Below are 22,403 nucleotides of genomic sequence, written 5' to 3' on the forward strand. Positions count from 1 at the left end.
TCAGGCTCATGAGCTAGTCCGAGCACACGTTATTGGGAATTACAGTGATTCTTATTCATGCTTAATAGAACATCGCTTCTAATTCCCGAACACAGTTAGACTTCTGATGTAGCAAAGTAAGTCGAGCCAACGGGCGTTTGTATCAGCTATATGAACGGTTTGAACTAGGTAAGACAGTTGATGCCGATATTCTCAGCATTGGAGTGCAATAAGTATTGTTATGTTCTTGTCCTCCATCATGGCCTCTCACACGCTTGCCGCCAAGTAATACATTACCTAGGCAGTACCCGTCTGAATAGCTGGAACCACTGGGTAGTTCGGGACTATATGGTCGGCTCCCCCCTTTGCCAGAGAAAGGGGGAGCCATATGGTCAAAAGGATACTGGCACGATCAAACTCTACTAACGCAGTAAGCTTCGTTGCCAACAACCGGTCAAACCCAGATTTCTGCTTGACTTGAACCAGATAGTCGTTGAGAGAAACCCCTTCAGCAGGTTTGCGATATGCCAGCTGGACGGCGATCATCTTATCCTCAGGTTGATGCAGCAACCAAACAGCAAGTGCCCCCTGGGCTTCTGCAATAGACTTGATTTGAGGATAAACCTCATGCAGATAAGCCTCGATATTATTGGAGGTATAAGACCAGCGCTTGAAGTGTCCAATAGCATGATGCTCGATAGGGGCGAAATTATGCGCACCAATAACTTTCCAAGCAAAGCGCACAGGTGAATCAAACGCCGGCTGGCTCCAGAACTTTGTTCCTTCCTCATCAATTGTATACTCATTGGACGTCCAATGGCTATAGTCGACAGCTTCTTCCCACTTGTCGAATAGATAGGCTCCGCCGGTGAGGAGCTTACCAGTGACTTCATCAAAACGGGTGGGAAGATATTTGAGCTGCATTCCAGGGCGCTCCATCATCTCCAAGCTCTGCGGGTACTGGGAGTTGATGATGTCCGACAGAGACAAGCCGGCCTTGGAGAACGTGATTTCGGAGGTGAAGGCTCCCTTAGCCTTGATTTCTCCAACACCATAACCGGTGACAGCCTTTGAGGGAATTTGAGAAGCAGCTATCTATAGTTAGCTTGTTTGTGATCGAGGGACACCTTGCTATTCAAACGCACCCATTGCCATAATGAACTTGTAGCAAGTAAGTGTTACTGGGAAAGTAGGTAGATAGTTTTGGACTTATAAGGGTAATGTTGAGTTGAGGTGAGATTAACAGGTATATGTCGGGCTATGGGATACTATCTATATATCAGTCTGAGCAGCTACGTAGCTCCTAAGATACGAACTATAAAATGAAGAGCAAGAGGTCGATTTGTCAGACCAATGTAGCATATCTCCTAATTTCCCTCGTACGTCGGCATCACATTTGTGCCGAATGTCTACTTCGTTAATAATCGGGTCTGGATCGGTGGGATTTTGGTTCAACACGTTAGAAGGAACCCGAGTGGAGCATGAAACAATTCCGAACCCAGATTCCGAACCCGGATTCCGAAGCTGGATTCCGGAACCGGCATGAACAAATGTCAGCCTACCTTGTTTCATATAGTGGGGCCCATTCCCTGTAGCTCATCTCACTCACGCAACCTTTCGTGCGTTTATTGATCCAAGCATGACAGAGACGAGCGATAATCAGTCATCGATAAGCACCTTCATTGTCGAAGATGTCAAAATCTTTGACGGTCATAAGTTTATTGCCAATGGCTTTGTCTATGTTCGTGACGGACATATCGCCGATGTTGGCAGCGGCAAGCCAGACAGAATTATCGGACAACATACCTTGAGGATCTCTCGACCACAGCATACGCTCATCCCGGGACTGATTGACGCCCATATCCATGCCCTTGCTGGTAACACCAACAGTGTTGAACAGTCTCTGCGCTTTGGAGTCACAACCGTATGCGATATGCATAACGAAGTGGAAGATATCATGCGGCTGAAACAGGTTTGTTTGTACTTTGACTGGCACAGATGATTATGTGAAAGACTAAATATGAATGTAGTGGGTTGCCGAGCCGAAAAACAAGGCTAGGTACTCGGATTATAAGTACGCTGGAATCGGAGCGGTTGTCGAAGGAGGATGGCCTATCCCCGTCATGAAAAAGGAACTGGAGTCAGTTCCTCAGGGCGAGAAAGTTCTAGACGCCATCGTCTCGGCCTGGCCCAAAATAAATACAGGTCATGATGCAAAACCATTTGTCCAACAGCAGGTCAATCAGCATGGCGCATCATATATCAAGATGTTTCACGAACTGGGAGACACCCTCGGCATGAAACTACCGTCACCTTCTATAGATGTGCAAAACGCTATAGTAAAAGCCGCTCATGACGCGGGAGTCATTGCTGTTGGTCATGCCCTCAGCTATAGTGGCGCCATGGATCTCCTCGAGGCTGGAGTCGACGGCTTCACGCATATTTTCCTAGACAAACCTCCTAATGACTACTTCATCAAGGTTATGAAGTCGCGCAATGTTCACTGCAACCCAACGCTGAGCTTATGTGCATCGCAAACCGCCGAGCGACAGGAATGGCAGCAAACATTCAGAACAGACCCCTTTGCTCAGAGTATGCTGATTGAGAAAACATTCGAGAAGCCACTTGGACTAGCCAAGGCAGAGCGCCCAAGAGCCGGTGTACAGCACGCGTATGAAACCACGCGAAAGCTGTACCAGGCAGGTATCCCTTTGATAGCAGGCAGTGACTGTGCTGGTCAAGGGTTCGGTGTAGCATATGGTCTTGGGGTACATATTGAGATGTACCTTTTTGCCCATGAGATCGGCATGTCGCCCGAAGATGTCCTCAAATCTGCTACGTCTACTACAGCTACTCGGTTTGGGTTCGAGGATAGAGGAGAGATTTCGGTTGGAAAGAAGGCAGATTTGGCTCTTGTCGAGGGTGACATTGCTGATGTACTATCTGATCCAAAAAACCGCTGTTTGCCAATCGTGGGTGTTTGGAGAGATGGTGTTCTGGCGTCTATTTATGAGCGGGGTTATCCTGAATTTGTGCAAACATTTGATAGGAATATCTGATACGAATATTCCCTTATGCCAAGGCTTCCTTCTGTGAAAGAATTGAATAAATAGTGATCTGTTTCGTCTGCTTATGGACCAACACAGCATTGTCTTGATATTTTCACGACATTATATGCACCTACAGTCAATGGAAGGGACTGCAATGAGTGGTCATTGGATGATGGCACTTGCTATAGCTTCACATGTAAAGCTGGGCACAAATTAAAGAGCCCTTGAGTAACATCATGGATCACATATTATAATCCAATAGCCATACCACTACTTGATATTCACAATATCATATATTGTCCACTACAATTTTCCATATATCCAGCCCACCGACGACGCCAATGCATATGACTCCAAAAAGCCTAACAATTAATATTGGAAACTGTGGTTATTGTAAGCAAATTGTTTTATATTGAAGTATGTGTTTGTGCATCCATTTCAGCAGGATTTAAGTTATTGTCAATCACCATTCAAACATGTCACGGCCTCATAACCAGTCGAATAACGTTCCTTAACGCGTGACACTAATCCTGCCGGTTTGCGAATCTGTATGATACTTCACACAGCGTTGTGCTTCCGTAAAATTTGCGACAACGACACGTTCGTCGGAACTTGAGGCGATGACCAAAAGGCGGCTTAATAAAGCGATGATACGCATTATTCTTTCCGTCCTCCCTCGATTTTCCCAAGTCGTTGAGCCTCAACAAGAGTAGTCTGGAGCTACAGTTACAATAACTGCTGTGTTGCATTCAGACGTTCAGGGTTTCATATTGCGCATATTCAAGAACGCTCTATGTTTTTAGATGTATCTAAGACTGAAGAATTCGGGACCATCGTAATCGAAGCATGACTTAATATGCAATAAAATATTAAATTCGGGAGGAGCAACGAAACCATCTGCCATATATATGTTCTAATCTACTAAACTGCATCGAAGCCCATTTCCGTCCACCTCCCTTCAATCTTCTCCTGAAGCTCTGGCGGATACGAAGATCGAAAGTCCACAGATCTAAAGATTCTTCCTCCATCATATTCCATAGCTAAAAGGCAGTTAGATACCATTTTGCCTCCCTTAACAGAACTTCCGCGACCGTATTTCCGATATGGAGTAAGAGGAAGACCCATCACCTCGTCAAACACATATTCGTCAATACCTGGTCGGCAACGGGACGTGTATGCCCATATGACATCTGCCCAGTCATGTATGTCCACGTCGTCCCCGATCAATAAGATGCGATTAATTAACATGGTTGACTTAGAATTGAAGGCTATGTTGCCTATAGTTGTGCAGAGGTCATCAGGGTTCGTCTTCATGACGGCAAGCTTCTTACTGTCAACCTGTAGTATGCACCAAGTTGCAAGGGTCTCCAGGGGGGCGACTGCGTCTTTGATTGGAAGATCATGTTCTTGCAACGTCTCCAATAACTGGACTGACGCCATGGAAGCCGTTGTGTGCTATAATAATATAGTCAGTATGCAGCCCTAGAGAAGAACTTGGCTTTGCAAACTTACCGATTCGTCTGTCAGCCGGCCGGGCACGGAAACGGGCAGAATGGCACCATCGCGATAGGTGATAGCATCCACGGTGAATATGGGTTGATTTCCAGCTTCACCCTCAAAGTGCATACCGATGTAATCCTCAAATGGGCCTTCAAGAGCCTTGTCCTTGAGAGAGAATGTGCCTTCAAGGATGATCTCGCTATTTGCGGGTACGACAAGATCACTCAATTCGCATTTCACCATGTCAAGTGGCTTCCCAGTAAGTGCACTTACATAATCTCCCTCTGAAACACCAGGGGGTAGAGGAATTGATGCAGCAATGTTTGCTGCTGGTGGAGCGCCAAGAGATAAAGCCCAGGGGACCTTGTCTTTTCCAACTTTCAACCACTGATCCCTGATCATAGAGTTATGTTGTCCTGGAATGACGAGACATGACAAACGTCTCTTGTCATGGACCATGCCTCGAAAGACAGACCAGTTCGTCCACGATTTATCTGGTGTCTCTAAGATATGTATCCCCCAGGTTTGAAGATATTTGCCGCCATCACCTTGATGCAGCAGCGGAACTGGTAAATTCGTGAGATCTATGTCATCGCCAAAGATTTTATTTTGCTTGCATTGGCCTGTCGAAAGAATATTTGGAGGTAAGGGGTCTCGTGTTGTAGCAAGGCGCATCTTTTCGAGGATATCCTTCCAATTTGAGTCAGGGGGAAGACCGAGGCTACGCGCAATTCGACCGTATCGGAACTTGCTGTCATTTCGAAGGCTGGCAGCGTTTCCAAATATCTTCCAGAGGCCATTTCGAGTACCTTTAACGTTGTGGAAAATCGGCGCCTTAGCGTTGGTTTCGCTGACTCTTCTCACAATCGCCCCAACTTCGAGATTGGGGTCAACTTCCTGATAAATATCGGCAAGATCTCCATCTTTGCGAAGAACCTCCACAAAGCTGCGGAAGTCAAGTTGCGGGTCGCCTTGATTCGAGTTTAGTGATGCTTTGCCAGAATAAAGGCGAATTCTGATTGATGTGTGTTTTAGCGATGATAGAATCTGATGATGGGTTGTTCGGAACATGGTTATGACAAATTATGGGAGAATACAGTTACAGTATTGCTAAACCCAATGGTTATCATGAAGGTCATAATCGAACTTAGGGCTCTTTCTTAACAACAGAGGCCTAGTTCACTCATTACGGACCTTGAGGCGTAGTTCCGTCGGACCGGAACAAGAAGCTGGAATAGATTACAAGGTAATGCGGAGCTCCGGAAACAAAACGGATGGCCACTCTGGGCGGGAAGGGTGATATGTTTCCGTAGAGTTAAAGGCATTGGAATAAAATGTGTGTTTTCTTTTTTGAATCCTATTACCCGGATAAAGATTGATAATCGAAAGTGTATTGCAAGCACTAATTTTTTCTCTTTGCCTAACCCCTACACGACATCTTATTTACCATGAAAGCAGTCTCTTCCGCCACGCGCCAGCTTCTTGGAGTGTCTTCAAAAAAGGTTACGTTCTACTATCCTACACGCCCCATACAAAGACCGTATGTGAGGCTGTTCTCCACAAGCCAATCGTACTTGAGCTCGGATGGAGCACGAGACCAGGTTTACGAAAATGCTCTCCCATCTTTGGAATCAACAAGGCCGACGAGGATCGTTGTCGGGATTACAGGTGCAACAGGTGCCCCGTACGCCATCCGCATCTTAACGCTTCTTCACCACCTAGGTGTGGAGACTCATCTTATCATTAGCAAATGGGCATTAGCCACACTCAAATACGAAACATCCATGAGCGAAGCTGATATTCGAGGACTTGCGAGTAGATCATACACAGCAAAAGATCTCTCAGCGCCAATCGCTTCAGGATCCTTTCAGCATGACGGAATGATGATCGTTCCCTGTAGCATGAAAACTCTTGCTGCAGTACGATCTGGTTACTGCGATGACCTAATATCAAGAGCCGCCGATGTCACACTCAAGGAAAACCGCAAACTACTCCTAGCTATTCGGGAAACACCTTTGAGTTCTATTCATCTTGAGAACATGCTTGCTCTTCGTCGTGCTAACGCCATCATCTTCCCTCCTGTTCCGGCTTTCTATACCAGGCCTGGGGGAATCGATGATATTGTCGACCAAAGTGCTGGAAGGATGTTGGACATGATGGGAATATTCACTAATGGATTTGAGCGATGGGAGGGGTTCAAGAAAACTCAGACTGAGATGTAGCCGGGATATGAGCAAGATGTCGATTGAACTATTTCATAAGCTGATATGAACTTCAAGCGTCCCGAAATCAAATCGTATTACTTTCATTTGTAAACCTTACTTATTGAAAAAGAAAACTGTGTGAATTAGCAGGCCAGCCTCGCAATATCCATGGCAGAGTATCTTGCGGGCCATGATCACCTTCCATCGGCAACTCGAAGCCCAAGTTCGCGCCGAAGGAGTTCATTTCGGCCTCGAAAGTACGATCTGTCATGGGGACAAAGGCCTCTTCTCGAGGCTCATTGTTAAGACCAATGCCTTGTGATGTCGCAGAGGGACCTGTAAATGTGGTGTTGCTTTGGAATGCAACGGTTGTAGACGGAATTGCTTCATCAGAGGCTTCTCTCTGTGCTTTACCATACGTTTCCATAGCGTGGCAAAGTTCTCGAATCCTTTTCCCTAAATCTTTTGCGGCCGTGGACACATCTCCGTACTTTTGTGATAGATTGCGTGCTCGTACAAAGCATTCACGGATTTGTTCGTCATATCCTGGGGTCAAATACGGTAACATGGTTAAGCGATGCTTCTCAATGTAGCCCACCACTAGAAACATCAGAGCACAAATGGACGCGAGGATGTGCTGGTAGTACGGTCGCTGGTTACGGTACATATCCGTAACATTGTCCAGTTTGTGAAGTGACCCTGTGACCCTGACTGCCAATTCCATGGCCTGTGGAAGGTATAGTTTGCTCTTCTCGATATCCGACGTTGGAAAGAAATAAGGACGTAGCAGAAGGCTTTTTATCGACGCAGCTCGGTAGATCAGCAATAACAGCCATGACGGAGGTAGGTTTAATGGTTCATCAAACCAAATCTCCATGTCAGAAAGGTCTTTATCCCCGACACACTTTTTCTGCCACTGTTGAATCTGGAAAACCAATAGTTCCATCACATCATCATCGATACGAGTATTTCCCCTGGCCGCGATAGATATAGGTTCGTCAAATCTGTCGCTGATGTGAATGAGCATGTACATAGCCTTTGCATATGGCATATCGTCCTATAGTATTCCAAGTTAGCGGATAAGCTCAGTGTATTTCATTGATGTTTCGAGGTATGTTGCTAAAAGCAATACTAGGTGACTCACTATGAATGTAGGCGTGAGACTAAACGCCGCGTTGGGGAAGTTTGCGGGCAAGCCAGTCATAGCGCTCCATTGACGATCAAGTATAATTACGGAGCACATGATAGCAGAAGCCTCTTTACGTTGAGAATCGGTCTTGAGAATGTGATTCAACATGTCGCTATTGTGGAAGCCAAGTTCCATCAACATACGTCCAGCAATGCCACATAACCTTAATGCAAGCCTTGAGAGGTCGTGGGAGAAATAATAGTAGCCCTTGATCAGATATGTTAGCATGCTCTGATAGGGAATTAGCTGGCTGGGTTTGTTTACCAGCAGTAAGGCGATGGTGACTTGTTTGATACTAGTTGTAGAAGATGTAATCGCGGCATTTGCTGAGGGCATAAAGTTAGAATGAAGGACGGATGCCATCGTTGCAAGTAAAGTGTCTTTAGAGACTTGTGCTACTACAGCCAGCATAAGTACCAAGATGATCAGGTCATCATCGTCAGGCTGGTCGCTCTCTCCACCCAAAGATTGGTTCGTATCACTGGAATAGCATGATTCCAGTTGGCTTCTAACTCTGTCAATGTTGACAAATGGGTGCAGTTCTCCTATGACTCTGTGATATGTATCTGCAGCATCTTTGGCTTCCTGTAGCGATAACCATGGCCGGAATTGCAATAGCTGATAGCGGTCAAAATGACGTCTGGACGGCCAATGTGTTATGGGCGGCAATACAGCATCGTTACCATTTACACTTGGTAGCATGGGTTGGTGCGATGATGATGTGAGATAACCCAGTTGTCGCAAAGTGATTTGTACCAAGTTCATGCTGTAGTCTGGACTTGTAGGACCATAAAAGTAATGGCTAACATAGCTTGGAGTGGTATCGGGTTGAGTGCCATGCGGCCGTCTGTTTGACAAACTTGTGTGGTCACCAGGTGAATGCAATGTGTGGGGTGAAGCAACTGAACCTAGGCTGTGGGTCCCATTACTTTGCGCTTCAACCATGGCCTTGACTTGTTGTAACTCGGTGCGAAGACTTGCAACAAGACTTGTAAGGTCATTGTCATTGTCGCTTCCGCATCCATCACTAGGTACATCGGGTGCCCCTGAACTATTTGGTAGAATGGCTGGAGACGGCGGACCATTGGCTGCGGCTGGTGTCAGCGGCGGCGAAAGGCTTCGATTAGACTCGTCTCTTTGGAACGCTGATGGTTGTGCCGGAGCTCTAGTAACGCTGGCTGTAGCTGTAACTGTTTCTATGCCTGGAGAAACAGTTTCTTCATCGTAAAGGCATGTCCGACCCCGGTTTTCGCAGTAGTCGCATGGCTTCTGGCCGTCGCATTTGCCTTTCCGTCGTCGGCAAGCAACACATGCATGAGCAGTATACGGAGCTCGTCGTTTGCCGCTAACAGTGGGTAACGAGTTCCCTGTCCTTTTAGTGGCGCGTGAAATCATCATGTTGCTTGGTAGAGAATAGTCAAAAGTAGAAACAGGGAAGGCGGAAAGGGAAGACGGAAAGAGAAGACGGAAAGGGAATGACTGAGAGGGAGTAGAATATAAGACTGTTCTAAAGTTTTAAATTAATTCCGGTAAAATCGCTATTCCGAAGACCGGAACTTAAACTAGTGCTAATAAAGGAAGTGTATAAAGCTAATGACGCCGGCGAATGCGGCATTAGCTGCGGCATAATTAACTCCGCATAAGCCGATATTATAATAGTTATTATTCCCAAGGGATAAACCAGTCCATACTAGGTTTGTTTATATTAGCAGATATGTAGGGCATCGTAATACTGAGTATAGCGAAGTATTACGTTTCTTAATAGTGAATAGAGCGGGTAAGGCATATTTAGGTAAAGATGTTTTATTAATAGCTGTTGAGCTAAGCTCTAACTAATGCTAAATGAATATATATATATATACTTAGGGGTTTACTAGATGAGAGGTGAGCGTTTGGGAAAGGCTTATGATGCGTCAAGTGAGCTTGAGTGGAAGGCTTACGATGTGTTGGGTGAGCTATAGAGTAGGTTGCATATGGGGGAAGGCTCACGACAATCGGAGTGAGCCTTTTGTTGATTGGTGAAAATTATGGGGTATACGTGATGTAATCATAGGGATCGTAACACATAATGACTAGTATTGCTTGCAGGTACTAGACACAGAATCAAGCTAGTTTATCGAAGTATGCCTGCCTATAAACTCTGTTGAATGCATAGTGTTTAAGTCCTGACTTGATTTGGAAAAGCATGACTGCTTGAGAAGAAGTTCAATACGGCATAAAAACGATCTGAATATAGAGGTCATGTTATAGGTTTTATTAGTAAGGGTATATATGTCGGGATCGAGTAATCCATTACTAATTCTTGACGAACTCGAGGGCGGAAATACACAAGCCATCGTTACATCATCCAATGAGAGGTCGCCCTCGCTATATGTGACTGATTAAGCTTAGTGCATTATCCCACTTCGTCGCGATCAGACAGTACCTAACCCTTGTCGGTATGGGGAGGCTGGTATATATGCTACTGCCGATGTCTACTGGGCATTCATTATAAAGGTATCGCGTTATCCAGCCCATTCCAATTGATTAATATCTAAACAAGAAATCATATCAGACCTCTCTCATTCTTAAGCATAAGCTCATCTGCAGAATTCCCTTTTCCTGTCCTTATTACCATGTCTTCTGGTCATTGTCTTTGTGGTGGAGTCAAAGTCGAGGTCTCGGGTAACCCTGTCGCCGTTGTATGAACTTTCCTAACCCTCACTTTTCTTTTACCGTTACTGATGTATAAGCAAGGTCTTGTGCCATTGTTTAGATTGCCGCAAGACATCTGGTAGCACTCACGGCCTCAATTGGGTTGTCCCTGGTGATCTGGTTCAACTTGAGGGACCGTCGAAGACGTTCACAAAGCTGAGCAAGGCTGGCAATCCTGTTACGAATACATTCTGCCCTACCTGCGGTACTACAGTGTTTCGTGATGGCCCTGCTGCTCCTGGTATCAAATTTGTCAAGGCGGGTATCTTTGATGATCCCGAGCTCTTGGCTACCATCAAGCCTCAAGGAGAGATCTTCGTGTCTCGACGCCCGGTCTGGATGTCCCCCATTGAAGGTGCTTCTCAGAAGACGGAAATGATGGAGTGAAATGCAAGGTGGAATTCGCTCACCCATTCTGTCTTCGCCCCGTCCATACAATTTTCGTTGAAATGCAGGATATAAGTTGAGATACTGGGATATCGGGAGGCGCGCAGGGTTTGTGCAGTTGTATATATTATGGTCAACGGTGTGGGACAATCACAGCTTAGCGTGGCAATCACGGCACGGGGTATCACCAAAATGTGGGGATTGGCACGGGATGATGGGTACGGTGGCGTTTCACTATGAGGCATTACTAATTCCGATCGATATTCTAATGTTCATTTCACAAATTGAGTTTACCAACATTTCGTTCATATAAAGTCCCTCCACGTTCGACCATTGCCTCTCAGGTTATGGTAATTCATGTATTCGAGCCTCGAGCATGGTTAATCTCGGACGACCAGCAATGGGCTGTTTCAACTGCAAAGACAGCCGTGTCAAGGTGAGGCGGTGCTTCATGCGATAGCGACACATAATCTCTCACACCACGTATGCAGTGCGATCTCAAAAAACCATCATGTGGGCGATGTAAGCGTCTCACCCATATATGCCCTGGTTATCCGGATACCTGGAGCTTGATACACAGACAACAAAACGAGAAGGTTTCTCGCAAGGTACAATTGAGAGTGAATCGTCAGCAACGCCTGAGACAAAACAACACAGATACACCGCCCTTGTCGGCATCGGCCATTCACGCCTCGCCCGTCTCAGTTCCCAGGTATATTGACCAGAACGTCCAAATTGACGCTGTTCATCGGATGTACTATGATTTGTGCTTCGACGCCAGCGTGGGCGTGTTCGTAGCCCTTCCCTTCATAGCTGTCAAAACTTCTGTATCGCCTTTCATGCATGCTCTCCAAGCCGCAGCTCTTGCCCACTCGTCTGCAAATCTTAACCAATATGGACTTCTACCCAAATTGGAATATTGCGCCGCAATTTCTGCATTGAAGAGAGATATCGCCGACCCGGCTCGATTGCAGAATGATGCCATCTTGATGTCCATTTTCCTCCTAGGCCTCTTCGAAGTCAGTCCTCTGATCCTCATTGTTCTCAATGTTCATTTATATGCTAACTAACGAAGGTCATCGTTCAACAACGGTCGGAAAGAAAGGTAGAGACAGATGGGTTAAAATGTCACCCACACGCTACAGGCGCACTCGCGCTTATTCGATACCGAACTCAGCAAAAACTAGACAGCTCTATGGATATAAGTGTCTTCCAATTCTATAGGCATGTTCGTGTAAGTCAATCTTTCTATGATATTGCAAAGTCTCAAACTCTAGCTGACGTTGATATCTTTCGTCTTTTGCCTGGTGCAGCTACTCGATATTTTCCTCCTAGGCACCGACCCGAGCTCACTGGAGGCCGACTTTGTAAGTCCTTGGACGAATTGGGCCCAATTTCGTACAATCGAGCCGCTTATACAAGATTGTGTCGAGCTTACCGGAAAAGTTCGCATTTTGACATCTACACTTTGCTCAAACCTGTTTTCAGCAAATGTAGCTACACTTTTCGACGAAATCATTCAGACAATTGCAGACCTTGGGCATGTCGCATCCCTTGTCGCCCAATGTCCGCGTTCTGCTTCCCACCCCGGGTACTTCAATGGATTACTAAGTCCAGATAATGAGACGAGCGTTGCAATAGCTAAGAGTCTGTACCTGACGATGCGCTTGCACATGACCGAAATGCTTTTATCTCTGCTAGAAGATGTCGGGGCCCCAGTGGAAAGTGTGTTGAAGGCGACCGTAGTGGACGAGCTTTGCGAGATTATACGCATGGTTATTGATGGCAACTTGAAGTGTGCGCAAGGGGGACCTGGTATGACTGCTAGATTATTGCTTATGTCATGGCCCATGCTTGCCGTTCTCCAATCCCATCTCCCCAGCTTGGAAACAAAGGCTTGGGTTCAGAGTTTACTCGATAGGAGAAGGTAAATATCAAGTTGATTATTTATTTTACTTCCGGCCCCGACGTCTCAGGCATATACAGCAGTTTTTAAAAAAACAATTTAAGTCTACCCATTTTTATTAATAAAATTACGGATTTTTCAATTGGGATCCGCAAACATCCTCTTTGTTGGGCCAAGCTCTTGCCAGCTAGCTCTCTCGGTTCACGAAAGTTAGACTTGTCCTTCTCTGGCCATCTTATACCTAAATTATATAAAGATTGCCCTTGCAAGCCTGCTTGCTTACCGCTTTAATATAATCATTCTACTACAAACCCACGCCTTTACTGCTTCAGTCATTCTTCAAGCACTAATGCAACGAAGGGACTATAAGTCCTTAGTCTAATTATCTAATAGAATAACATTAGACCCCCGGCAAGGGCAGCAGCCGTGTGGCATTTAGGAGCCTACCAGTTTGCACGGATTAAAAGGATATAGTTTCACGAAAATAATACTATATCCTGTGTTAAAATGTACTATTTTAAAATTGAAAACTTTTCATAAAAACGCTTTATGCATGTATGAGCTACTATTGTTATATATGGCTGCTTATATGCATATTGATATTATTAAGTAAATAAGTAATATAATAGCGCAGTTTTTCCCTGTAGTGAATGAGAAATAGGTTTCAAGAAGTCCTAGAGTCTATTAAATTCCAGGGCCTATAAGACTTATAGAATATATTTATTACTGCTAATAAGCTATATATAAACTATTCTTGCCTTATATACTTTATACTATAAGTAAATGTTTTACCTAAGTAAATACTTTACTTATTCTTTATAGATATTTCTATTATTATTATTTATTTACTTTATCCTCTATTTTAAGCTTAAGTCTTTTTAAAGTTTTCTTATAAGTTTAAAACTAAAGGATTTATATAGATTAAGAACTTAATATATTAACCCTAAGTTTCTTTTAATAACTAATAATTATAATAAAATAATTAATATAGTAATAATTAAACTCTATAATAGGAAGCTAATAAAAGAAGCTTTTATATATATAGTGGCTTTTACCTCCTATAACTTATTATTAAGTACTTTAAAATATAGTTAATTAGTCCCTAGTCTATCTACTACTAGCTATATTATTTATTTAATTAATCTATAGGCCTTATATAATATAATACTGCTTAAAAGAAAAAGCCTTTATAGTAATATTTATAACTATATTAATAGCTATTTCTTTAGCTAAAAGAAGATTATAAATATTATCTTACTTAATAATAATAATAATAATAATAATAATAATAATAATAATAATAATAATAATAATAATAATAATAATAATAATAATAATAATAATAATAATAATAATAATAATAATAATAATAATAATAATAATAATAATAATAATAATAATAATAATAATAATAATAATAATAATAATAATAATAATAATAATAATAATAATAATAATAATAATAATAATAATAATAATAATAATAATAATAATAATAATAATAATATCCTTATTATATTAATTATATTATAATCTCAGCGGTTATATTATATATACCCTATAATTTTCCTCTAATTAAGGCTAAGCTTACTTACACCAGAGTAAGCCTTAATAAGCTTACTTATATATGTAATAGTTATAATTCCTAAGGGATAAACTAGTCTATACTAGGTTTATATGAGCAGATATATAGGGCATTATAATACTAAGCGTAGGAAAGTATTATATCTCTTAATAGTAAATAAAGCAGGTAAGGCATATTTAGGTAAAGATATTTTATTAATAGCTAGTAAGCTAAGTTCTATCTAGTACTTAAAGAGTATAGCTATTTATATTAGTCTAGGGGTATAAGGCAATAGGTATTATTATTATACTAGTCTTAGACTGAGATATATAGTTATTAATCCTAGACTAATATAAAGTTATTTAGTCCTTATTTAATTAGTTAGAGTTCAGGGACTAAGAGTTAAGCTTTTAGTCCTGTTATAATTGGTGCAAAGTGAGTGTGAAAGTGGGTTATATTAAAGTGGAAAAGTGAGAAAGTGGGGTATGTATAACCTGGTTATAATAATATATATATAAAACCTACCCTATAGCTTACCTCTAATATTATAAGCCTTTCTTTAAGGCTTACTATTATATAAGTAACCCTTTATATATATATATATACTCCTTTAGCACTAGATAGGACTTAGCTTACTAGCTATTAATAAAATATCTTTACTTAAATATGCCTTACCTGCTCTATTTACTATTAAGAGATATAACACTTTACTATGCTTAGTATTATAATGCCCTATATATCTGCTAATATAAACCTAATATAGACTAGTTTATCCCTTGGGAATTATAACCATTATAATTTAATTATATAATATACTATCTTAAAACTTTATTAGTAAACTTATATTAAAATATTAAAGTTTTAAACTATATTTTAAATCAAGGGTAGCTTTTTATATTGCAGTGTTTAATTATAACTTAATAATAAAACTATAGTATCTTTAAAATAGCTATAGTATAGTCTATAAGCTAGTGCATTAATTAGGTTTTCTAAGGAGTTTAAATGTAGAGTTTTAAGTTTATATAATACAATGTAAGACTGTAGTATATTTAATTAATTTGTTTAGTAATTTATTTATTTATATCTAATCTATAAGTAGCGGTAATAATTCTTTATGCGGTAGGGTTAGCCAACTAATAATTTTCATTATTATAGACGATTATAAGCTAATATCTGCTAATTAATTAACCCTCACTTAGTCGACTGGAAGGTTGCATTCTTTATACTAAGCCGGGAGTTAACATCGATATATAACTACTATGAACAGTGGGATGGGCAACCCTATTCTTAGTTCTCAGGATGGATAATTTGGGCCTTGTGCACTTTTAAGTCAGCGAGTAGTGGTTAAACTATATATTCCAGGTCGCTAAGTCACGGACGAAATTATGTGCAGGTTAATAATTTATTCAACAACAGATTTCTCTTTGATGTCTGTCGGCTTGCGCGACTCAGCCGTTACACGGCATCTGGAAGAAGAATTTGGGTGGAAGGAGAAGTGATCTACAGTAAAAGATTGATCGCTCGTCTATTATATACAATGCGTACATTAAGCAATTTAACCGCCCAATATATTTTTTTATTTAAAATCTTTTGTGCCTTGATTAACGCCCCTGTGTTTCCACCAAAGCGTTAAAAACCAAAGTTTGGTTTCATATGGATCGTTGTCGTGGTGGGTTTCCACTCAGTTGAGATCAATCTAAATACCGTATCAAATTTGTGCACTCCTCTGCGAGGGGTTAGTAGGTGATGGGGACAGGCTACTCACACTGTATTACCCACTTCTTTGTTCGACGTATAAAAGTGCTCAGCACCGAGCTCAGTGGGTCCATTGAGCAGATGACTTTCATCAGCTACTGGAATGCTTGAGTCCATAGAATTCCCTCCCAGCCTCCACGGGCCCACGCCAACGCTCCCAAGAGCTATGTGTAGCAACCAGAACTTGCCGTCCATTTCCCATGTAAGCTGCCGCGACTGCCCAGTGTGGGTTACCCAGTGCCGCCGACCTGTCTTCACGCACCGCTCTAGAAGCAGACTTGTCAAGATAACACAGAGGCTGAGCGCGAACACGAGTATCAAGTCAACACATCTGAAGTTCTGGAGGCGGCCGGTTGTGGCAATCTTCTGGTTATGACACAATGTGCGCGCAGCATCAAGCTCCGGTCTCAACGGCAGGTCGGCAAGCGGCTTGTAGATCAGAAAATCGCCGTACATCGCTGGGCTACTTAGGTCGATCCGGCCGAGAAATCGAATAAAATGAGCTTGCAAGAGAGCAAGCCCAGTTTCAAACCAGAGGGTAGCCTCTTTCTGCCACTGATCAGGTGGAAGAGATGTGGAGAGCGTATCGCTATAGGTTCGGTCCCTTGCTAGAAGGCCTAGCAATAAGTTACATCCAGGCAATTAATATTGTTCTTGGACTACCAGTGTGGAATATCGACTTACCTGCTGCCCCAAGACTTTGGGGACCGAGTGATGCAATATTGCCAAGGCCCAGGAGCATTGCAGTACGGTGAAGCGTCATCCGCTGCTTGATATTGAGTTCCAAGGCTTCTGTTTCCCGTAACGCAGTAACAGAGTCTGTAATATTTGTACATTTCCCGGCTCTCGGATTGCATAACTGTATCTGCTCCAGGCAAGCCAGAATGTTGAAGTCATTGTTTCCAAAGTATTGAACAACCCCGTTAACGTCCCTGTAGATGCTAGAGCCGTTCGCCCAGAACAGGGGATCATAAACTGGCTCAGGATAGGTTACAGAGTTCTGGCTGATGAGGCAAAGCGACAGGTCTGTGTGCGCGCGGTTGAATGGCCATGCCCAGCCTTGAGATTTGAGTGCTCCAAGGTAAAATGCACCCCTAGAAAATTAGTGTCTAATAATCTATAGGACATTGGAACAAGGATGAAAGTAATAATCAGGACTTACGTAGCAGTATAGCCATTTGTGGCCAATTTGTTGCTTTGGAAGATGAGAGGAATAGAAAAACTCACGTTGAGCAACTTCTGGAGTTCATTCACAACTATACCATCTCCTTTAGTGCTTGTGACGAGGTCGTCTACGTTCACAGGTGAGCACGTGACTTTCTTCCTGAAATTGACACGGTCCTCAGTCCGTGCATTGACTCCAAGGTGAGTATGTGAGTCCAGCATTCCCGTGTCCCAGGCCATGGAGATATTTAGCGATGACGTATTGTTCGAGAGACATCTATTCTTCCCCCCGAACGGACATGGCTCCATTGTATCGGTGTATGGAAGCTTCTCGACCGGAAATTTTGAGCTGGCGGCCGACAAGGGTTTAGTATCTGAGTAGAATTCCTTCGCATATGCCCGCGCGTCCATAGCATCCTTCGTTATGGCGTTGAGATGGTGAGATAGTGGGTTCCGTGCCGCCTCAGTATATAATGAATGTAACTTGGTCCAGTTAAATTCCCAGCTGCCACATTCTTCGGGCATCGCTAGAATTCTGATGGCTTCTTCACTGCGAGTCGCCATACTGGAGGCGAGGATACCGGCGACAGTGGTAAGCACTGATAACAGTGCAGCCAGACACATAAGTGGTACAAGTCGTTTCTCTAATGAAAGTAGCTTCCCGCCCCAGGCACGGGACAATGAGAAGGCGTCCTTCATGGCAGAGAAAGGCGTAACATCATTTCGCAATAACGTTTGGATCTGGAGATGGACTGGGTCAAATTGTGTCTTGTGGCCGAGCCGGGACTGGTGAAGACCGTAAGCAATAATAGTCCATAAGCGTGATCCAGCTAGAGAGATTAGGAGGGTCATTGCGGAGATAAGATATGCCCCATAACGTATAGGAAGTGTCAGTGTCAATTGACCAAGGCCATCCTGGGAATAGTCGCGCCAGAGACCCTCATACGGCACGAGTTGGACCATAGTGACTGGGAACGGTAAAAAAGAGAAAAGGGCGTTGTGCACTTGGTTATAACTATTTGGCTCTGAAGGATGGCTGCGCCGTCCAGGTAGGCATGGGCTAGTGGAATGAGAGAGTTGTGAAATTAAGTAGTGCTAAGGAGCGGGAGGATAAGACAGAGAAATGGAGACGCAAACAGAGCTGGAAAACACGTTTTAGATGGATTTTATCATATGATTCAGCCACCTCGCCATGTCTCCAAGGCTTAACGCCTCCAACATGCATATCGAATTATTATCAAGCAGTGACCTTACGGCTGAACAATAAGACTGCAGTTGCTGGATGACTAGAGGCTCCTTGCAGCTTAGCAAAGATTACTTGAGCTGCGCACTGTTATATTAAACTTTCTTAACCCTGCGCCAATCCGGCTATAGTTCTGGCTAAAGTATCTCTTTCGGTGGCACAAGCCTACACTCCCAAACCGAGCCCTACTTGCCTTCGGTAATCCTCTCAGTATACGTGGGGTATAAAAAGTTATATAAAGGATATAATTTTCGCAAAATACCACTTAAGTCTTACTAAAAGAGTCTTTGCTAAAGTAAACACTTCCTAATTAAGTCTACCTTAAGTATAAGCTAGCTATAACTTTAATAATAATAGCTTTAGTATATACTTATAATAAGCTAATAAACTTACTATTGTGCTTATTTTCTAGCTAAAGAAACTAGCTAGCACTTTATCCCTTTTAATGTAAAATATTTTAATTCTAAAATTAAATCTCTGCCCTAAGAATCATTTCAATTATTTCAACTTTTTATATTTATTTCTCTTATATAGGTATAGATTAAACATATTAATAGCAAGATTATTTATTTATTAAATAACTTGAAAGGCTTTTTTATATATTATTAATAATTATAAGAGTTTAAGCTAAATATTCAGCTATACTATAAAATCTTATATAAAATAATTAAAATATAATAAGTATTAATAATTAATATAGTTTATTTTCTATTAAGCAGGAGTATTAATATTATATAAATTATAAAGAATAATTAACTATACTATAATAAAAAATATAAATAGTTAAGATAGGATATATTCATATAGAGATAAAAGACTTCTTATAATCTTAACCCTACCTAAAGCAACTAGCTAGACTAAAGAAAGTAACCCACTATAGTAAACTACTTATAATACTAATTCTATACTATTTTTCACTGATGGTTTACCACTTATCTTGGTTGACTCTGGCAAAATCCTTCCACGCCATAGGCTTCTCATCGACAGCATTGAGAAATGGGGCCAGCTCGCCCATGGCAAAATAGCCCGGATCTTGCATAAGCAGCATATTCTCATAGATCAACTGCGCAGCAGAAGGGGGCATATAGGACTTGAAAACATCCTCTGGCAACTGCACATATTTGCCCTTCTTGCCCGTTGCCTCAGACCACTCTGCCATCAGTTGATTAGGAGTCAAGTACCCAGCTGCGGCGAAGATATCCTTGCCGACATATTTCGGGTAGTTTACAATAGCCAGCTTGACAAATTTGCCTACGACAAGAGGTTAACGATCGATGATCAGGGCCACACGCTGCTTAACTTACCCATGTCAGAAGAGGCGAGAAATAGAGGCATCTGCGCCTTGTCACCATCTATAGGCAGCGCGAGGATGTACTCGTCATCCCCGCTCTTGCGGATGTACTGGACAAAATCATCCATGAAAGCACCCGGCCAGACGAACGAGCAAGGCACGCCGCTATCGCGCATATACTGAGCAATGCGAGCTTTGCTGTCAAAATGAACGATATGCTTCAGACGACCGCCACTCGCTTCTGACACATTCAAGAGCGCCGAAAAGATTATGTGCTGTACGCCAGCGGTCTTTGCAGCATTGGTCACGGCTCTGCCCTGTAATTCTTCGGTTTCGGCTGACATGGTCTCCCAGAAGTTGGTCACAACAAAGACAGTGTGAGAGCCCTGCACAGCCGAAGCCAGAGAGTAAGCGTCGGAGAGGTCGGCCTGGGAGAAACCAAGGTTTAGCTAAGAATCTGATAAAGGGTTCCATCACACGTGCCGCTACCATTTCAACGCCCTTGGCTGCAAGCTCTTTTGCAGCAGGCTTGTTGATGTCGCGGGAAACAGCGCGGACTGTAAATTCGCTCGAAAGCTTCTTATCAGCGAGGATGGTCTGGACGACTGAGCCGCCCTGCTTGCCAGTGGCTCCAAAGACTGTGAGAACCTTTGACATGTTGATGAACTTATTACTCGGAGAACTGAAGTTGTAATTGTGTGTGATAATTATGCGTGAGATGAATGTGTAGCTTTTAATGAACGTGGTGGCCGCAGCCGATTATCTTTATACCACATTCCAACTTTCAGATCAATAGCGCTTCTTCAAACAACTGTTCACTTCTCATAAAACCTACTGGAAAAGTTCAAATGTCCGCTTCGGCCGAATGGTAAAAATGTCCAGTAAACAACGCACCTCGGAGCAACTTACTACCATGGTATTTATTATAAAGAAGCGTACTAACTCTACGACTTGCGACTAAAAGTGGGGGCGCGGGACAATCTCTCGCCGTGTCAAGTGCCTTTGCGTCATAGGCGCGCGCAAAACTTTAGCGTAAGTATGCTGCCATTTCATTGCCGCTTTCAGTGTGATAAGAAAGTGTATGAAAAGGACTTATTCTTATCTAGGTCTAGTCACTTTTGAACAATAGTGATACCCTGCCGAAAATGGCAGGTTTGGGTAATAATGGCCGAGTAATAATAACGTGGAATCAAGCTACTTGATGATAATTACGTTTTAATTTTAGTCCTGGGCTCTCAAAAGAGGAGGGATTACTGGTCATTAGACAAGCTCTTTCTTTGAAGCACTTAGAAGGTATCTCGTTATTTAAAGGCTGTAAACCGACCTACCCAGGAGCTACCAAAGGATTGTTTAACTGGAGGTCTTCCGATGTTTTGCACTGCAAGCCTATATCCTTTGGCAAAAAGGGCTGCCGTGATGTTGGCTACTATGCCACCGATGGCGGGCGCACTATAAGTTCCGAAGCGAGGAATATCAACCGTCTACAGCCGGGGTTACTCAAGGTGTAGTGTTGTCGTGTTGAGATCCCATCGCCTATCCAACGAAGTGGAGCATGCTTGAAAACCTCAGTCTCTGCTATGTATCTGTAGCTCGTATTCAGAAATCTCTGCAACCTTGGCCTTTGTAGATCGTTCGTATAGACCGAAGCCACATTCGCTTAGATTTAGTTCCACAACGTTTACAGCTTGTCTCATCGGCGCCTATTGCTCCGCGCCGGACGTCCTTTTGCCCCGAACTGCGACGTAATGGTCGTGGAGTTCAATGGCATAGGTTTCGTGCCTTGACTGACAAACTCTTGCCAAAGTACAGCCTTTTAATTATTGGAGTTAGAAGACAGCGTTCTCTACAGTCCAAGCCTCACGGGGTCGAAAGAGATCCAGCCTCTCTCTCTCGAACTTTAGTGCAGATTAATAGTTATAATTCGGATCAACCTAAACACTTGTACCAGGGCCCACTAAAACGATCATATGCTGGTGAAAAGATCAAGCATGACTAGATCAAGTTTTCAGCTTTGTAGGGGCGCTTCTCAGAATCAGAGTATCGTCGTTAACCTTAAGCTTGGGGATTATTAGTAGGTTCGACACACTTACCTTTCCGTTATGTAGGCCGCTAATAGGCTGAAAAGGTGTACATTGGCGAGGTCATCAGGATATCAACAGGGATCAATGAAATAAAAGTTCTGTCGACAAAATGACGATTATATTCCAGTTCCCATCTCGCCTTTAGTATTGCCCAGGGTCTTTAAAATTCAGGAGATCATGTCAAAGCAATTGTCGGCCAACCAATAAACTCTTTGGGAGGTAACCTCAGTAAGATCAAAGACGTGACTTACCGGAGCGGCGAGTAGGTAATTGTTAATACACATGCTGCTCCGAGATCATCAGATCTTCTATAGGATCCATCGCTTCAGACCTACTGCTGAGTCTTTGCGCTTACTGGTGTAGAAAATAACGTGTCGTCTTTCGGGGTCTGGAACG

The 22,403-nt window shown here is 42.9% G+C and overlaps 9 protein-coding genes across 9 annotated transcripts; 4 read left to right on the forward strand and 5 right to left on the reverse strand.

Moving 5' to 3' along the window:
- Positions 1 to 133: 133 nt before the first annotated feature.
- On the reverse strand, positions 134 to 1,523 carry EDB82DRAFT_567432 (uncharacterized protein; the record flags this gene model as incomplete). Its single annotated transcript, XM_065609849.1, has 2 exons — positions 134 to 1,047; positions 1,491 to 1,523. The coding sequence occupies 2 exons, from the start codon at positions 1,521 to 1,523 to the stop codon at positions 277 to 279; spliced, it is 804 nt and encodes a 267-aa protein (XP_065463683.1). The 3' UTR covers positions 134 to 276.
- Positions 1,524 to 1,589: 66 nt separating this feature from the next.
- On the forward strand, positions 1,590 to 3,179 carry EDB82DRAFT_502513 (uncharacterized protein). Its single transcript, XM_025726202.2, has 2 exons — positions 1,590 to 1,951; positions 2,010 to 3,179. The coding sequence occupies exons 1-2, from the start codon at positions 1,619 to 1,621 to the stop codon at positions 3,036 to 3,038; spliced, it is 1,362 nt and encodes a 453-aa protein (XP_025580792.2). The 5' UTR covers positions 1,590 to 1,618; the 3' UTR covers positions 3,039 to 3,179.
- A 771-nt stretch (positions 3,180 to 3,950) lies between these two features.
- Positions 3,951 to 5,600, reverse strand: EDB82DRAFT_557175 (3-octaprenyl-4-hydroxybenzoate carboxy-lyase-domain-containing protein; the record flags this gene model as incomplete). The annotated part of the gene is made up of 2 exons (XM_025726203.1): positions 3,951 to 4,484; positions 4,542 to 5,600. 2 exons carry the CDS (start codon positions 5,598 to 5,600, stop codon positions 3,951 to 3,953), a joined length of 1,593 nt encoding a protein of 530 aa, XP_025580793.1.
- Positions 5,601 to 5,906: 306 nt separating this feature from the next.
- EDB82DRAFT_462722 (flavoprotein) lies at positions 5,907 to 6,751 on the forward strand (the record flags this gene model as incomplete). Its single annotated transcript, XM_025726204.2, has 1 exon — positions 5,907 to 6,751. Exon 1 carries the CDS (start codon positions 5,978 to 5,980, stop codon positions 6,749 to 6,751), a length of 774 nt encoding a protein of 257 aa, XP_025580794.1. The 5' UTR covers positions 5,907 to 5,977.
- Positions 6,619 to 9,376, reverse strand: EDB82DRAFT_446893 (uncharacterized protein). The gene is made up of 3 exons (XM_065607805.1): positions 8,187 to 9,376; positions 7,878 to 8,129; positions 6,619 to 7,790 (listed from the first exon to the last, which is right to left on the reverse strand). Exons 1-3 carry the CDS (start codon positions 9,318 to 9,320, stop codon positions 6,852 to 6,854), a joined length of 2,325 nt encoding a protein of 774 aa, XP_065463684.1. The 5' UTR covers positions 9,321 to 9,376; the 3' UTR covers positions 6,619 to 6,851.
- A 1,047-nt stretch (positions 9,377 to 10,423) lies between these two features.
- On the forward strand, positions 10,424 to 11,214 carry EDB82DRAFT_462730 (Mss4-like protein). The gene is made up of 2 exons (XM_025726206.2): positions 10,424 to 10,603; positions 10,659 to 11,214. The coding sequence occupies exons 1-2, from the start codon at positions 10,538 to 10,540 to the stop codon at positions 11,001 to 11,003; spliced, it is 411 nt and encodes a 136-aa protein (XP_025580796.1). The 5' UTR covers positions 10,424 to 10,537; the 3' UTR covers positions 11,004 to 11,214.
- A 165-nt stretch (positions 11,215 to 11,379) lies between these two features.
- EDB82DRAFT_432127 (uncharacterized protein) lies at positions 11,380 to 12,934 on the forward strand (the record flags this gene model as incomplete). The annotated part of the gene is made up of 5 exons (XM_065607712.1): positions 11,380 to 11,439; positions 11,495 to 11,525; positions 11,661 to 12,022; positions 12,228 to 12,237; positions 12,339 to 12,934. 5 exons carry the CDS (start codon positions 11,380 to 11,382, stop codon positions 12,932 to 12,934), a joined length of 1,059 nt encoding a protein of 352 aa, XP_065463685.1.
- Positions 12,935 to 16,181: 3,247 nt separating this feature from the next.
- Positions 16,182 to 18,355, reverse strand: EDB82DRAFT_557180 (uncharacterized protein; the record flags this gene model as incomplete). Its single annotated transcript, XM_065609693.1, has 4 exons — positions 16,182 to 16,199; positions 16,253 to 16,845; positions 16,913 to 17,322; positions 17,391 to 18,355. 4 exons carry the CDS (start codon positions 18,353 to 18,355, stop codon positions 16,182 to 16,184), a joined length of 1,986 nt encoding a protein of 661 aa, XP_065463686.1.
- A 1,112-nt stretch (positions 18,356 to 19,467) lies between these two features.
- EDB82DRAFT_200136 (uncharacterized protein) lies at positions 19,468 to 20,809 on the reverse strand. The gene is made up of 3 exons (XM_065607199.1): positions 20,410 to 20,809; positions 19,940 to 20,354; positions 19,468 to 19,886 (listed from the first exon to the last, which is right to left on the reverse strand). Exons 1-3 carry the CDS (start codon positions 20,581 to 20,583, stop codon positions 19,561 to 19,563), a joined length of 915 nt encoding a protein of 304 aa, XP_065463687.1. The 5' UTR covers positions 20,584 to 20,809; the 3' UTR covers positions 19,468 to 19,560.
- Positions 20,810 to 22,403: the final 1,594 nt, after the last annotated feature.

The sequence above is a fragment of the Fusarium venenatum genome (genome assembly GCF_020744135.1).
Source record: "Fusarium venenatum strain MPI-CAGE-CH-0201 chromosome Unknown EDB82scaffold_3, whole genome shotgun sequence".
NCBI lineage: Eukaryota > Fungi > Ascomycota > Sordariomycetes > Hypocreales > Nectriaceae > Fusarium > Fusarium venenatum.